This window comes from Danio rerio, chromosome 22 (assembly GCF_052040795.2).
Source record: "Danio rerio strain M-AB ecotype USA chromosome 22, GRCz13ab, whole genome shotgun sequence".
Lineage (NCBI taxonomy): Eukaryota > Metazoa > Chordata > Actinopteri > Cypriniformes > Danionidae > Danio > Danio rerio.
In genome coordinates this window covers 9,073,994-9,090,314 of record NC_141042.1, presented here as the reverse complement: position 1 = coordinate 9,090,314, position 16,321 = coordinate 9,073,994, and the positions used below count along the sequence as shown (strand labels likewise).

General features: G+C 33.8%; 2 protein-coding genes across 2 annotated transcripts in view; one reads left to right on the top strand and one right to left on the bottom strand.

The window, feature by feature from the left end:
* Positions 1 to 14,496, bottom strand: part of rnh1 (ribonuclease/angiogenin inhibitor 1) — a 71,526-nt gene extending 57,030 nt beyond the window's left edge. The window contains exons 1-7 of the mRNA XM_087303307.1: positions 14,219 to 14,496; positions 10,948 to 12,223; positions 9,769 to 9,860; positions 7,803 to 7,907; positions 5,817 to 5,921; positions 4,081 to 4,191; positions 1,259 to 1,357 (exon numbers count right to left, since the gene is read on the bottom strand). Of these exons, the coding sequence (XP_087159433.1) occupies positions 1,259 to 1,357; positions 4,081 to 4,191; positions 5,817 to 5,921; positions 7,803 to 7,907; positions 9,769 to 9,860; positions 10,948 to 11,064 (629 nt within the window). The 5' untranslated portion in view covers positions 11,065 to 12,223; positions 14,219 to 14,496. The remainder of the gene's footprint in view (positions 1 to 1,258; positions 1,358 to 4,080; positions 4,192 to 5,816; positions 5,922 to 7,802; positions 7,908 to 9,768; positions 9,861 to 10,947; positions 12,224 to 14,218) is intronic.
* Positions 1 to 16,321, top strand: part of LOC147838394 (uncharacterized) — a 900,722-nt gene that overhangs the window by 662,241 nt on the left and 222,160 nt on the right. The gene's annotated exons all lie outside the window — the stretch shown is intronic.

Here is a 16,321-nt window from a genome sequence, read left to right as displayed (position 1 = left end):
TCCCTTTTCAAAACCCAAAACCCAAGAGGACAAATGCCAGCGTGGATCAAGCTGTGTGAGGGGTGCTAAAGAAGCGGCGTTAAGTTGCTTTTGTTTTGATATTCCTGACACATTCAGTGATAGACAGACGGCAAAAACTCTTACTCTAAACAGATATAAACTGTGTCTCCTACAAACACACAAAGCTGGTTATGTTGTTTTCGCTCGATATTGTGAGTAATGCTTCGTTTAAGCCTTCGCCATAGTAACGTTAGTCATACTAAAAGCGAATAGGTCATAATGACGTGAGTTATTGATCTGGTAAATACAAATCTGCGAATCTGTTGCTAACTTTACTGAACTTCATATTTCCATCTGTTTCAAGTTATGAATATTTAAAATTACAAATCAACAAAACAAAACCGAGATATGATCACAAACTGAGCACTTGTGCTCAATATACTTCACCAGCAGCTGTTTTTCAATCATTTATAAAGAGCACACAACATACTGACAGTTATAGGTAGCTTACTGTACATTGTTATGGGTCAATGATGCTAATATTTGGGACAAATCCATCAATTTCCCCTTTCTGGCTGCTCTTTCTATGAATGAGCTATGTAAAAACACTCATGCATGTTTCCTCATTGGTTATTAACGGTATATTTCATTGCACAACAACAGTCTTTCAAGCTTTTGGCTGAAAGTAGAGAAATCACGGTTTCAGTAGTTATTATTACATTATTTTTAAATTTCACCTCTCCTGCTGAGCATGAGCTAAGATGTTGAATGGTTAGCGTATGAGGTGGCTAGGCTAAGCTAGCTTCAATTTTTATTGAATTATTCTCTAATCGGTTGCCTATTATGCTGTGAATATACACCTGTGATGCATACTGCAGTCCTTTTTGTCTGGCTTTCTCTGATATTTCACCTGTTTGCCAAAAATGACATTATATCCCTGGCAATGTCTGACACGGCAGATACGAAAGCTTGACAGGCGTAGCAACAGTAACTAAGGAGGGCGGGGCTTAGTGAAGGGTCCATTACTGACTAAAAGTTATTCCCTCCTTCTCACTCAATCAAAACAATTCTTTAGAGTTTCTTCATACCTGTCTTGTTGACTTGGGTTTTATGATCTCTGTGAATTCTTTAGGTGACAAGTGAACTAATCACTTCATGACAAACTAGTTGGAACTCATTTTTGAAAAGACGTTTGAGAAACAAAATATTTCATGCATTCAAATACTTTTATGTATGATTAACAATAAGAAACAAATACCTTCTGATAGGTGATGGTTGTTTCTCACTGAGGTTTGGTCCATCACCTTTTGAATGGTCACTCGCCATAGAAACAGAGCTGAGCACAGGTGAGTGTGATCTTTCATTAAAGACAAACAGACAAGAGGAAAAAGCATGATAACAGGGGTTATGTTATGAAACATCTTATTAGAAAAATATTGAGAATATTGTCCTTCTCATCATGACTATAAACACAAATTATATTAATAATGTAACAAAACTCATGAAAAAACGTTTTTTCACTGAAACACACGTGAGAGTATTATTTCTGATACGCAAAACAGGCTCCTTAGTAACATTCAAAAAGGTTAAATTCAGTAACAGTAACATTAAATAGCTACTAAAGCTGTAATCTGCTTATTTTGATCATGTAATTTGGCTGAACCAATGAGAATATTATGTATGTTTGTTTGCTTGCTTGTTTTTTGGGCCAAGTTGCAATATTGGTGTATATCTACAGTGGTGTGAAAAAGTATTTCAAATCAAAACCGTTTCAGATCATCAAACAAATGTAAATATTAGTCAAAGACAACACAAATAAAACATCATACAATTTTAAAATGAAGGTCTATATTATTTCAGCCACACCTGTTTGCAATCAGAAAATTACTTAAATAGGGCCTGCCTGACAAAGAGAAATAGACCAAAAGATTCTCAAAAGCTTGACATCAGCATTAGTCTGGAAAAAGTTTATAAAGATATTTCAAAAGCGTTGGGACTGCAGTGAACCACAGTGAGAGCCATAATCTGCAAATGGCAAAAACATGTAACAGTGAACAACCTTCTAAGGAGTGGCTGGTCAACCAAAATTACCCCAAGAGCACAGCGACAACTCATCCAAGAGGGCACAGATATAGACACAGATTTTTTTTTTTCAATATTTCCCACAAAGTAGGACAGAATAACCTAAAATTATCATGTTTGAACTGAGCTAACCAAATTAGTCTCTAAACACACCACTGAAAATACACAGCATATTTCTTAAAAATCTCTCTAATATCAATTTACAGTATAATAAACACACTGTGAGATAGTGTAACTGATAGTTACACTCAAACTGAACTATACATGCACAGACCAGTTAAAATTGATAATGACACCTATGACTGTAATTCACATACTGTCCTTATTTGCTGATGAACAACGAGTGTTGAACCGAGCATTGCACTACAGGAGAGATTTAAAAGAACACTGCAATAGTATGTTTGGTTATTAAATTACACAAAGCTCTGTGAAAAGCAACTTAAACTGACTTTCTCCTGGAGCCATATTAGAACTTAGTAGGAAGATAGTGCCAGCATATTAATAAACTGATCTGCATCAAATCAGTCTGCGTATAGCTGAAAAAACATGTCTGGCAGAAGGTCCTGGTTGAGTTTTAATGTAATTGTCCTCTAGAACCTAATATCCACATTCACTGTTGATACAAAAGCTAATTTTAAACACTGTTTAAGTGTCTGTTTCAGTGGCTGTGAAATGAAACCCTCTGACATCTGAGGCCTCAGATATCGACTCAATTATCAAAAGATGGCTATATCTGGCCTCAAATAAGGATGACAGCATGAGAGAGAGACAGAAGCAAAAGGAGCATTAGGAGAATAACAGTTAAAGGACTTGCTTGTTTAGAACTTGCGATTTGAAGAGCAAAAATGCAATGTGTTCTAATGTTAAAGATTTACAGTATCCTTATTGTTCATTGTTTTTGCAATGTGAAAATTATTATTGTTCAGAATACAGTTGTTGTGATTTACTCTGGGATGGGTTTAGTTTGGCTGCAGGTTTAGTTCACATGGATTGAGCTCAAGTATGGCTCAGTTTTGGGGTTTATGGTTAAACACTTGTCTTAATATGGTTTACTTCTGGCTCAGTTTTGGTTCCAAATATTATATCTTGATCTGGTCCAGTTCAGGGCCAGTTATGCCATGGGGTGTGAACTCAGAAGTAAGTTTAGTTAAGGAAGCAGTACAGCTCATGTTTTCCACATGGTTTTAGATGCGATATGTGAATTTCCCAGTAGCCAGTTAATTTCTTTACTCCTGTCTTGGCATCTCATAGTGATTGCTCATTTTTATGTCATGATGCCCCATCCCCTGAAATCTGCAACAGTGTTTGAGGAGGGTTTAAGTTTTCCTGGGTCTGTTGAACAAATGGGCGGGCAATGTTTTGTTCAGACATCACAACAAAATGGCTAAAAATCCAAATGCATAGTAAATTCTCAGACTCCGAGTCAGCTCCTTTTTTAGAATCAATAGTTTCATACAAGGTTCAGATTTAAACCTCACCTGGATGTTTTCATTCACTTAGAGATGTGTTACAAACTGCATGGAAAGTAATTTTCAAAAGACCACAATATTGGCTCTTTATTAAATATACAGTATCTGCATTTAAAATGTGCTTTTTGAACTGCATTCATCTTGTTAAGGTGGTAGAAAATAAAGCACAATTATGACAAAACTGTTTGATTTATTATACATTTGTATGTTAAATAATTTAACACACTGTCTGTGTTAAGAAGAGTAACACAAATGACACAAAATGTGTTGACCTTACATATAGGTGACACATAAATGTGTTAAGAAATAATAAGTTGTGTTATTTTTAACACAGTTGTTTTAAGAGTGCTGATGCTTGTCTTGTTGACTTCAGTATTATGATCTCTGTGAATTCTTTAGGTGATAAGTGATCTAATTACTTCATGACAAACTAGTTGGGACTCATTTTTTAAAGGAAGTTTGAGAAACAAAATATTTTTATGTATTTCAATATTGACCTTATGTTTGACCAACAACAACAAACAAATACCTTGTGGTAGATAAAGATGATGGTTGTTTCTCACTGAGGTTTGGTCCATCACCTTTTGAATGGTCACTCGCCATAGATGCAGAGCTATGCACAGGTGAGCGTGATCTTTCACTAAAGACAAATAGACAAGATTAAAAAACTGGAGCTTATAAAACATCTTAGAATATTATGTATTTCTTATCATGACTGTAGTTACAAATTTCATCAATAATGTAACAAAACACATTAAAAAATTAAAAAATCTTTTGCGATGGTGTTTTCTCACTCAAGAACATGTGTGAGAGATTATTGAAAAACAAAAGCAGGTTCCTAGTCTCACTCACAGAGGTTTAATCCAGTAACTCATCACAGCTTGATTTATACTTCTGCATTATATGCGTGTGGCAGCTCCGGCACATTCCATTGTACAGTCGCATACCCTTTACCATAGCCTGATGTGAACTCTGATGTGCATTTCTCAAATATTGTAACTACACGTCATGTCGAAGTGTAGTGCAAGACCTGTGATTGGTCTGCTTGGCAGCAATGATGAATGTGGTCAGGGCCGAGATCCTTGGTAGTGAATTGATGCCAGTGGCACAAGTGTTTAAGAGTTGTTGAATCCTATGTACTGTAGGAGCTTGAAACAGATAATTCTGTTTTGTGTTTACTTTATAATTAAAATTGTTACACACCGTTGCCTTTTTTCTCATTGATTAATTGTAAATTTGAATTACTTTTACAGTAAGTTAGCATTTCACTCATTTCCTGTGTAAACTCTAAACACGTAAGAAACTCAATACACAGGAACATTGGAACATTCAAAAGTGTTACTGTCTGAGCAACAAAAACATAATGCACAAGTATAAATGTGTGGCTATGGGGAAGGCATTTGCTGTGAATAATAGCAATTACTTGACGCACAAGTATAACTCTGCCTTTATCAAGACTGCCATGGTACTGACTATATGTGTGAGCCCAATGCAGGAACTTATTAAGACAATGCAGTAACACCAGCACACTGCTCTATTCCTAACCATAACTCCAAGTAATTCAAACAACATACATTCAGCATTAATAGAAACATTGGCAAAGGTTGAACTATTTTGAACTTTTAGGTCCTGCTCAGTGCAAATCAATCCAATGAAATTGAAGTGAAAGCAATGCTATCTATTTCCAGCATGAAAGCACAGCTAATGGTGGAAAAACAATAACAGATGCCACAGGATATTAAACTCAGAAGCTCAATGTTTAAATTGGTAAAGGATTAAAGGTTTGGTATAAATTAATTGGTATGAAATAATGTTTGCTCTCTTCCCACCCTTTATTGCCCAATATTGTGCATGTATTGAAGCACAAATAAATATGCTTATATATTTTTAAAATTAGACAATTTTGCCAAATTTTACCACACCAAGATTCCTGTGTAAACTTTTTCCATTATTGTCCACATTAATGGATATTAAAAGCTAAAATGGCATTTTCCTTCCTCTGCCTTCAATCAACATGTAGAAACACTGAACATTGGTGAACTACTGGCTCAAAATTATTCCCTTCTACTTCACCTAACAAAATGTTTCCTTATGCCTGTCTTGTTGACTTGGGTTTTATGATCTCTGTGAATTCTTTAGGTGACAAGTGAACTAATCACTTCATGACAAACTAGTTGGGACTCATTTTTAAAAAGACGTTTGAGAAACAAAATATTTCATGCATTCAAATACTTTTATGTATGATTAACAATAAGAAACAAATACCTTCTGATAGGTGATGGTTGTTTCTCACTGAGGTTTGGTCCATCACCTTTTGAATGGTCACTCGCCATAGAAACAGAGCTGAGCACAGGGGAGTGTGATCTTTCACTAAAGACAAATTCAGAAATACTCTATAAGAGGAGGTGATGAAAGATCTTAGAATGATATTTGTCCTTTTTATCATGACTATGGACACAAATTCTATCAATAATGTAACAAAACACATGAAAAACCTTCTGTTTCGTGATAACGTTTTCTCACAGAAGGACATGTGTGAGCCTGATTTCTTTATTAATACACAAAGCAGGTTCCTAGTCTCATCCAAAGAGGTTTAATTCAGCAACAATGGAAATTAGCTACTACAGCTCTAATCTAATTATTTTAATCTTGAAAAGTCTAGGTGCTTTTTATAGTTACAATAAATATTAAGCTATATATATATATATATATATATATATATATATATATATATATATATATATATATATATATATAAATTGGTAGGTCCCTTTTGACTTCTCATTCTCTACTGAATTAGCGCTAGAAACCTCAGAGTCAGATCTTTCTCTATACAGAGAGTAGAGGTAGAACAAAAATATAATTTGACAACAGCCACTTCCATTCAAATGGAAGATATTTAAGGTTCAAATGATTTAAATAAATGTAAGTTTGCATAATTGACTATGGCTGACTGTGTAATAACAAGATGGAGAGAAGTTTCTCTTTAAGTTGTAGTGAATTTAGAAATTCATTTCTAATAACTTACTTTTAAGCATGCAAAACTGTACTGTACCTTCAAAACCAGCTTGAATTGAAATCAAGCTGCTTTCAATTATGTCTCAAAATGAAGTCATGGTCCAATGAAAGATAGTTCACGTTTAATGCGATTTGTTAATAGAATAGTCTACACGAAAAAGAATTATTCCATACTCACCCTCAAGCTATTCTATATGTAAATGTTTTTGTTTTTATTTTTTATTAACTCACAAAAAATAACCTTCTCAGCTTTGTAATGGCAGTAAATGGTATCAACATTTTAATGGTGCCAAGCTCAAAAACAAAAAAAAACATAAGTGAGCCACTCTTAGAGATGTTTGGATTAAAAGACATTGCACGGAAACAAGTTAGGAAGAAAATGCAATGATTGAAGCTGTGCTTTTATTGTGTTTTGAGTACTTTGATATAATGACAATTTAATAGACATTATGAGACCAAATATGCTGACAAATTTACGGATATAGGTGTAATGATTATGAGAGTGTAGGAGCTTAAAAACACAAAAATTACACCCACTTGTTTGCTAAACAAAACTAAAGCAAATCTCTCATATGAAACACATAAAATACACATTTCATATAATTCTCATTTTTGTGAGTACATAGTTCTTTACAAATTGTCTTGTACATAATTAATCTAAACGTTTACATATTACTGAAATTAATATAAAACTGAATAAATAATAATTTACACACTTGACAGAAGTAAATAAAAAGATTGTAAAAAATGTAACTAGCCAGTGCTTTCACTGTGTCCACCTCTGATCTCTTCCCACCCTTTATTGCCCAATATTGTGCATGTATTGAAGCACAAATAAATATGCTTATATATTTTTAAAATTAGACAATTTTGCCAAATTTTACCACACCAAGATTCCTGTGTAAACTTTTTTCTATTATTGTCCACATTAATGAATTTTAAAAGCTAAAATGGCATTTTCCTTTCTCTGCCTTCAATCAACATGTAGAAACACTGAACATTGATGAACTACTGGCTCAAAATTATTCCCTTCTACTTCACCTAACAAAATGTTTCCTTATGCCTGTCTTGTTGACTTGGGTTTTATGATCTCTGTGAATTCTTTAGGTGACAAGTGAACTAATCACTTCATGACAAACTAGTTGGGACTCATTTTTAAAAAGACGTTTGAGAAACAAAATATTTCATGCATTCAAATACTTTTATGTATGATTAACAATAAGAAACAAATACCTTCTGATAGGTGATGGTTGTTTCTCACTGAGGTTTGGTCCATCACCTTTTGAATGGTCACTCGCCATAGAAACAGAGCTGAGCACAGGTGAGTGTGATCTTTTACTAAAGACAAATTCAGAAATACTCTATAAGAGGAGATGATGAAAGATCTTAGAATGATATTTGTCCTTTTTATCATGACTATGGACACAAATTCTATCAATAATGTAACAAAACACATGAAAAACCTTCTGTTTCGTGATGGCGTTTTCTCACAGAAGGACATGTGTGAGCCTGATTTCTTTATTAATACACAAAGCAGGTTCCTAGTCTCATCTAAAGAGGTTTAATTCAGCAGCAATGGAAATTAGCTACTACAGCTCTAATCTAATTATTTTAATCTTAAAAAGTCTAGGTGCTTTTTTTTTTAGTTACAATAAATATTAAGCTATATATATATATATATATATATATATATATATATATATATATATATATATATATATATATATATATATATATATGACAACAGCAACCACTTCCATTTAAATGGAAGATATTTAAGGTTCAAATGATTTAAATAAATGTAAGTTTGCGTAATTGACTATGGCTGACTGTGTAATAATCACGTTTAGTGTTACAAGATGGAGAGAAGTTTCTCTTTAAGTTGTGGTGAATTAAGAAATTCATTTCTAATAACATGCTTTTAAGCATGCAAAACTCTACTCTACAGTAGTTCTGTGCTGGATTAGACCATGTTCTGAAGGAAGATCTAACTTACTTGCTTCAAATTGTGCTTCTGGAACTAAAATGGTTCCCTTTTTCTGTGCTGTAATCACACCAAAAAGCAGGCACTTCCACCAGCTGTTCTGGGAACTGTTTAAAAAGTCTTCATGTTTGAAATTACTATTTTGATTCTCATTCCTTGTGATTCTATACCTAAATTGATCTAAATTAGATGTACTCATTTTTTATAGTCAGAAGTAGTGAAGGGGCAGGGAGTATATCAGAAAAAAAATGCCATGCTGCATCCAATGAAGTGTGAATCCCCTATGATAATGTATTCTGATGTCTTTGAGAGTCACTTTGAAACATTATCATTAAAATGGGGTCAAAGATTGGAAAAACTGGATAAGTTCCAGTCCTGTCAGCACTGTTCATTTAATTGCTTTATTTTCATTTTTTAACAGTTTCTCACAGGCTTTTCAGAAAAAACAAAACTAAAAGACGATGCAATGCTGACTATACTGGATATAATGTTGCACTCACAACACACAAGTGTGATTTTTAATGATGTTTCACTTTTGATCACTTTATATGTAGGGAACATTTGCACATTTGTAACTACAATGAGCCATATTGCTTGAGTAAACCATTAGGATGTCTGCCTATTATTTTATTAGGCAAACTGTTCAATCCTAGGAGGAAAGGTTCAGCTATACCAACAGAAACAGGAACAAATTTGGTGACATGCTGTACAAAAAATAACAACTGTTTTATTTCAGTTAAACTATGGTTTTTGTAGTAAGACCAAAATTAAGTTTTACTATGACATTTGAATTACAACCACAAAAACAAAATTATATGTAGTTTTACAGTGACATTTGTAGTAAAATCATAGTAACTATAAAATTAAGCATATTTCGATTGATTTAACTAAGGTTATTAGTTTTTGTTCATAAATATTTGATTGAAAACCTTTATAGCACTGCACTATGTTTTATGCACCATTATTTTTGTAAAATTGTAGTTGATTTTTATAAATCATACCAACAAATGTAAACCTTTTTATACATACGGTCTACATTCTCTTTAAAAAAAAAAAAAATTCTATCTTTGTAGACGCTGGACTCTAAGTCTCGGATTTTTAGACTCTTATAAACCAAAGAAGAAAAAAAGTCTCCTGAGTTGCTTCTTTGCTACTGACATGTTCAGTTTTGTTTCTTACAATTTAAATCACCAGAAGAGTACATCATAGCCTTACCTTTTCCTTTGGAGATTCGAAGACTCCTGCGCGGAGTCCATTTCTAGTTCCTCTGACATTTTTGCAGCTAAACTGTCATTGTTGAAGACATTCTGTGTCGAGGACAATTAGATTACAAACTGTACTGTTTACCATAAATATAATGATGAAAGTGGGGCTGACAACAAACAAGCTGTACAAACGTGTTCTGGAAAAAATAATACCATGCAGTGCAATCATACAGTGTAAATGTACATTTATCGTCACAAAATATTAAGGTGTGGTTAAATAATCTATAAAACGGCAACATAAAATAAAGGCAAAAAACTATTATCGTTATCTCATAAACACATTAATTAAAACTATACCAAAAAATGAAAAGAGCTCGTTTTGAAAGAACGAATACTTACAGTGCTAGCCCATAGTCCTACGGTCGGAAGCAACAGTGAAGTGCAGAATGGTTTCCCTTTCTCTCGTTCTAAATCCTACAGGAATGCACGTGCCCTCCTTCAAGATTTGTTAGCTCTGCGATCTTTATTGTACATTCGTATATAATTGAATCGATTGATCTGACTTCCTGTTTTAGGTCTAACTAAACTTTGTTTTATTAAAATGAGACGTGAATTTGTATTAGTGGGGTTTTTAATAAAGTGCCAATTAACCCGTCAATACGTAATTTAACCAAAAAAGATAGGCTACCAAGAAGTCATGAGGAACATCCACGTAATTATGTTATTAATCTTTATTTACTTTTTGACTAAAATCAAATTTGCACTACATTAGTCAACATTTAAAGCGTATCTAAACCTTTTAGAAGTTTTCCCTAAAACAATCACTTTTCTCAGAACATTTTTGAAAAAACAGTTTGATCCAATTTTAAATGCTGACTAACGTATGTCATTACTATTTTCCTGAACTCGTCAGTATTTTGTCCACATAGCTACTAAGAAATGGCCTACATGTGTTTACTTACTTTTTATTTGAATTTGTTTCATCTTTTGCCTTCAGCACTTTCGGTTTTGTTTAGGCCCACGCAAATATAAAATGGGTCATTCGTGCATTAGATTGGTATAGATAATTTTTGAATTGGCAAATAACATATAGCCTAATACAACAGTATTATTAAAAGCTTGTTTTAGTAACATTGTAATTTAATAAATCATAAAAGAACTGCTTGAAAAATGCAACCACTATACTCACCTTTTTACTATTAGGTGGCTGTAATTCAAGGAAAAGTGAAAGCTTGTGAAGAATATGGAAGCCTTTTATTATTACTTTTAAGTGACATCTTTTAATTATATCCCATACTGACCTCATAGACCCAACTGAGCAAAACAAGCTGCAAAAATGTTATTTAGTGAGGACAGATTACTTTTAATTTTAATGGTCTTTCTCTTTTCAAATGCCAAATAAATAAATAAATGAGAGATGTGGGCAACAACCACAATTTGTCTCTTTGCAAATCCATTAGGGTTAGTTCAGTGACGATCAATTTCTGCTTTCGTCTCAATCAACAGACTTCCTTTAAATGAGAATAATCATAAACATAAAACAAATACAACCCTGAAAAACAAATAAAAACAAATATTTATCATATATGCTTTATTGTTAAGGCCCAAATACATATCAAGTGAAAATAAACAAACAAGTGTCATTTCAAATTAAATTAAATTTGATACTAAGGAAGGTGTACTTTTTGTGAGAAACTCTTCCTGCATGTGTACGGCTTCTCTCCAGTATGAATGCTCAAGTGACGCTTAAGAAATTCTTTGGATGTAAAACTCTTCCCACATTGAAAACATTCGTTAGGCGTCTCTTTGCTTTGAATGCTCATGCGATTTTTAAGATCTACTTTAATCAAGAAACTCTTCCCACATCAGTCACAAATTTATTGCTTCTTTCCACTGGGATTTTTCATGTGATAATTAAACTGTGCTTTTAATATAAAACTCTTCCCACACTTTTCACACGCGTAAAGGCTTTTCTCCAGTGTGGAAATTGTGTGAGCTTACTAAGATTGTTTTCTTCTGAAACGTCTCCCAAACTGATCATAGGTGTGCACAGGTGTGTTCTTTCCACTATGAATTCTCATGTGAGGTTTACGATTTCCAAAAAATGAAAAAATCATCCCACATTGACTGCAAGTTTGTCATTTTTTTCATAGTGTACTTTTATCTGGTAATTAAACTGCTCTATAAAATATAAACTCTTTTCACATTGAAGACATTTGTGAGGCTTCTTTTCATTGTGAATGTTCATGTGGACTTGATTTGAATGATAAACTTTTCCCACACTTTTCAGATGCATCCGACTTTTCTCATATGTGGATTTTCATGTGATCCTTTAGTGCAGAGCTCCTATCATACTGTTCATTTATGAAAGATTTTTCTCCATGAATTATAATATGATCTGCAAGTCTTTTTTCGTATGGGGATATGATGTTTTTCCTCCTCTTCATTCATTTCATCACTGAAATCTAAATTGACAGTAAAGATGTTTAGTCTTTTTCATTAACGCAATAAATAAATAAACTGTGAAAGACATTTGACAAAACTAAAATTGGTTTGGCAAGTTTTTAAAAAAGTAAAGGTATGACAAAAAACCTACTGGCTTGGATCCCTTGAGGTTGAGGTAAAGTTGGTTTTATATTCGCATTCTGACTTTCTCCCTAATAATATAATTTCAGAAAAGTATTTTTTACACATTCTGATTAGGGAAATCATATTATTAGCCAATAGCTATGAAAAATAGTGCTAATGTTGTTTTGAAGTCATAATTATAGGGCTGGGTGCTAAAAATCGATATCTGTATTTATTAACCTAACATATGTATGAAGTTTTTGTATGAAGGCTATAGTTTTATTAAAATGTGTCTGCTGAGTACATATTAGAAGGAATGTCAATAAGCTTAGAGCACAAGTTTGTCATTTCCAATGGAGGCTTGTTACTTGCATGACGACACATAGGAGCAACGCGCTCATGGTCATCATAATTTGTTTTGTTAACAGAATTTTAGGTGTACAGTATCATTATATTTACACCTTAGTTTGCCCTAATTGTTCAGTATTTACGCTTTTTCATTGCACACACTTTGTAACATTTTATTTATCAAGTTTAAGAGTCTCTTTACCACTTCTGTTTGTTTTATTATCAGATATTGTTGAAATATTTTTGTTTTTAACTAGTACAACTCTTTGCCTTATTAATGTTGGTGAACAAAAATAAAGTGGATACATTTTTAAAATCCTAATATTCCTAAATGTATTGTAAAAAAATATTTAATAATTATCGATACAGAATGATATGAAACATGATATCATGACATTTTTTTTTGCAATATCACCCAGCCCTATAATCATGAGATATCAGACCAAATATTCAAAGTAACCAATCAAATCAAATATAAAACGTAAACAATCACTCTAACTACTACTACAATCTAGGGCTGCACAATACTGGAACAATCGAACATTTCAATATTTTTTATCCTGCGATATATATTGTGATATTACTATTTCACCAGATGAGTTGAATATCAATTTGGGAAGAACTTTTTATTTGAGGAGTACATAAAATATAAACAATCTACAAGCATAGATACATTCAGAAAAGAAAAACATACAAATTAAATAAACAGTGTTTAATTGTTTTTCGAGTAGTCTAACAGTATTTAAGTATACACTAATTGAACAATCAAATGTAAAATAATACAGCATACTCTTCTTTTATAAAAAATACAATCAAATTAATTACAAATAGTAAAAAAGTTACAATAGGTACTATTTGTTATGCCTGAACGCTTACAGTCACAGGCCTCAAAAAAACTTGCAAAATGCTAATTATAATTCAGACTCAACCTTACTTAACTTATACTTGCAATGTGACTATTGCAAATTAAGGTAAAGCTAGTTTTAAATTCACACATTCATTCAGTGACAACTTGTGACATGGCCCCTATGTTGTTCGCCATGGTACTTTGAATATTCAGTTTAAAAATCACATGCACATATGACTTCAAAGCCACATTAGCACTATATTTTGGCTGTCTACAATGTTGTACTTTGATAGTCTTTGGCTACTAATACAATTTCCCTATTCATAGTTTGCAAATAATACTTTTCTGAAATTATGTTATTAAGGAGAAAGTCTGAATGTATGAATATAAAACCAACTTTATCTCAATCTATAGCGCATGATCACTTTGTGATATTGATGTTGAAACAATATATTGTGCAGCCCTACAATAAACCGTAACACTACAGTAAGACACCAGTTACACAATCTGTGAATTTTAAATTTGTACTTTTAATAATAAAGTGCTAATTAAGTATTTTTCTAACAAGCAACTTTTCCTTGAGTCAGTCTTTACATACAGTAAATGAGTGTTTAAAGTTGCTTAAGACGTGTGGATGCTTCAAACTGAGTTATATTACTTTACAGCATTTAACAAGGAATGAATGACAAACACTGACCTCTTTGTTTCTCAGAATCTTCAAGTTTGATTCTGAAGGGTTCTGGATCACTCCTGTTCTCACTGTAATCTTCAACAAACTCTTATCTTTACAGATTTCTGATCTTCCTAATGGGGTGAATGCATGTCTTCAAACACTAACAGAGCTCGCATTTTAAAAAAACGATTTAACAAACGTATAAAACTAGGAAACTACGTTTAAAAAAAACAAACAAAAATCGCGTGAGAAAAGGCACTTTCAAAAGAATCCGCGTCTTTCTTGATGGCGGTTTACATCCCGCCGTTTGGTGCATTACCGCCCTCTTGTGCTACGGAGTAAGGGTGATATTCTTTTGGTTTTATCCAGGGTGCGAACAAGTGTGCCGCAAGCCTACGTTTGAGTGAAGGTTTCGGCCGTTAGATCGCCCCCTGGGGGCTGGCTGCAGTACAAGTCATAAAGCCCGCCTCCTCCGTGTTAATGAAGGAGACTTGAGCCCAAATTAAAAAAAATATTACACTTGCAATAAAATGTCCCGAAAGATGGTTCTGGTCGATTAAGGCACTGGTTATTGTGCTGAAATAGGTGCAGATCTTCATTTTTGTAAACAGTTTGTTTTTAGCAGTAATTTAATGCTGGGCGTGTCATCGTGATTGACAGCTGTGATTTACAGTTTCTCAAAGCGCGGCGTCTGAGCTTCGGTAGGAGACTGAAGTAGACTGAAGTGTTATTATTCGATTTCTGTGTTATTTTACCATGACAAAATGAGTTCAGCAGTAAACTATAGTTTCTGACATACATGATCCTGGTGGAACACTGTTTATTCGCTAAGTTCAGGGCTTTTTTCGGGCTTTAATAGTTTGCTGATACACGCCTAGCCACCCAGATAGCAAAACACAGTTCCGGCTAGATTCTCGCCTGCCGGAGACTTATCTCTTAGAGCTCAGACTGACTAATGTTACCTCTGCTGGACCTACTCCGGATGCCTGGACTCACTACCCAATTCCAGCCCGAGTCACTCGAGCCAGATGCGGTGGCCAAGCGAGCAGGCGCTGCCGCATGCGAGCCGGAATCAGCCCGCGACGCCGCGAGTAAGTTATGCGCTGCGGTCCGGAGCTGGCGCGATTGAATATATAAAACCCTCATATTCGTTAACGTTATTACATCCACTTGTGTTGATATGACAGCAAACGCATGCTGAGAAGTTCGGGGGGCGTAGTTGATTTTACATAAAGCGTTTGATTGGAAGCTCGACTCTGCTCATTTTCGCGGCTCCTCCTCTGGCTCCATCAGACAATCCTTCTGCGCATGTCTGGCTCCAATTTCAGCAGTCTTTTGCGACAGTTTGTGCCCGTCAAGCAGGCGTTTTGCCCTCAAGGCGTTCAATGGGAAAAAGGGCTGTCGCGTCGTCCATATTTTTTACAGTCATTGGGTGCGAATTATACATTGGCGATCATGGAGTTTAAAATCTTCGGTAATATACTAGTTTGTGTAATGCTTAAGTGAATCAAATCAATTGCTATTAATAATTAGCTACTTCAGTTTACTGTAGGTCAAACTATACAAGCTATGTGTCTATTCTGACTTTACTTATAGGCTAGATCTAGAACCAAACCTATTTTACAAGAAGTGACTTGTGACACTTATGATGTCCATCGGTTCTTGATCTGCAGGTTTCAGGCTGTTCTTTTCTTGCATAGACTGATTTACAATGATATGAATGGTTATGGGGTACTCAAATGTGTTTAAATATCTATTATTTTAATTAATATTATTATAAGATACAGATCAAAGCAAACTATTTCTCACTATTTAGAAGACTAGTGACCCATAAATGTTGTTTTGACGTCCTTCAGGGGGGATCAAGCGTTAAGTAGGGGGGTCCATAGCCCCCAAACCCCTATTGTGGGAATATATATATATATATATATATATATATATATATATATATATATATATATATATATATATATGTATGTATATATATATATTCCCACAATGATTCCTCTTTTACATTGTCTTATTATCTGAAGAAGGCTGTGTCATTTCTGGTTAAACAAATCGTAGTTAAATAAATAAAAAACAAAACACCTGAAATTACATGAAACTCTGAAGGATATGTGAATC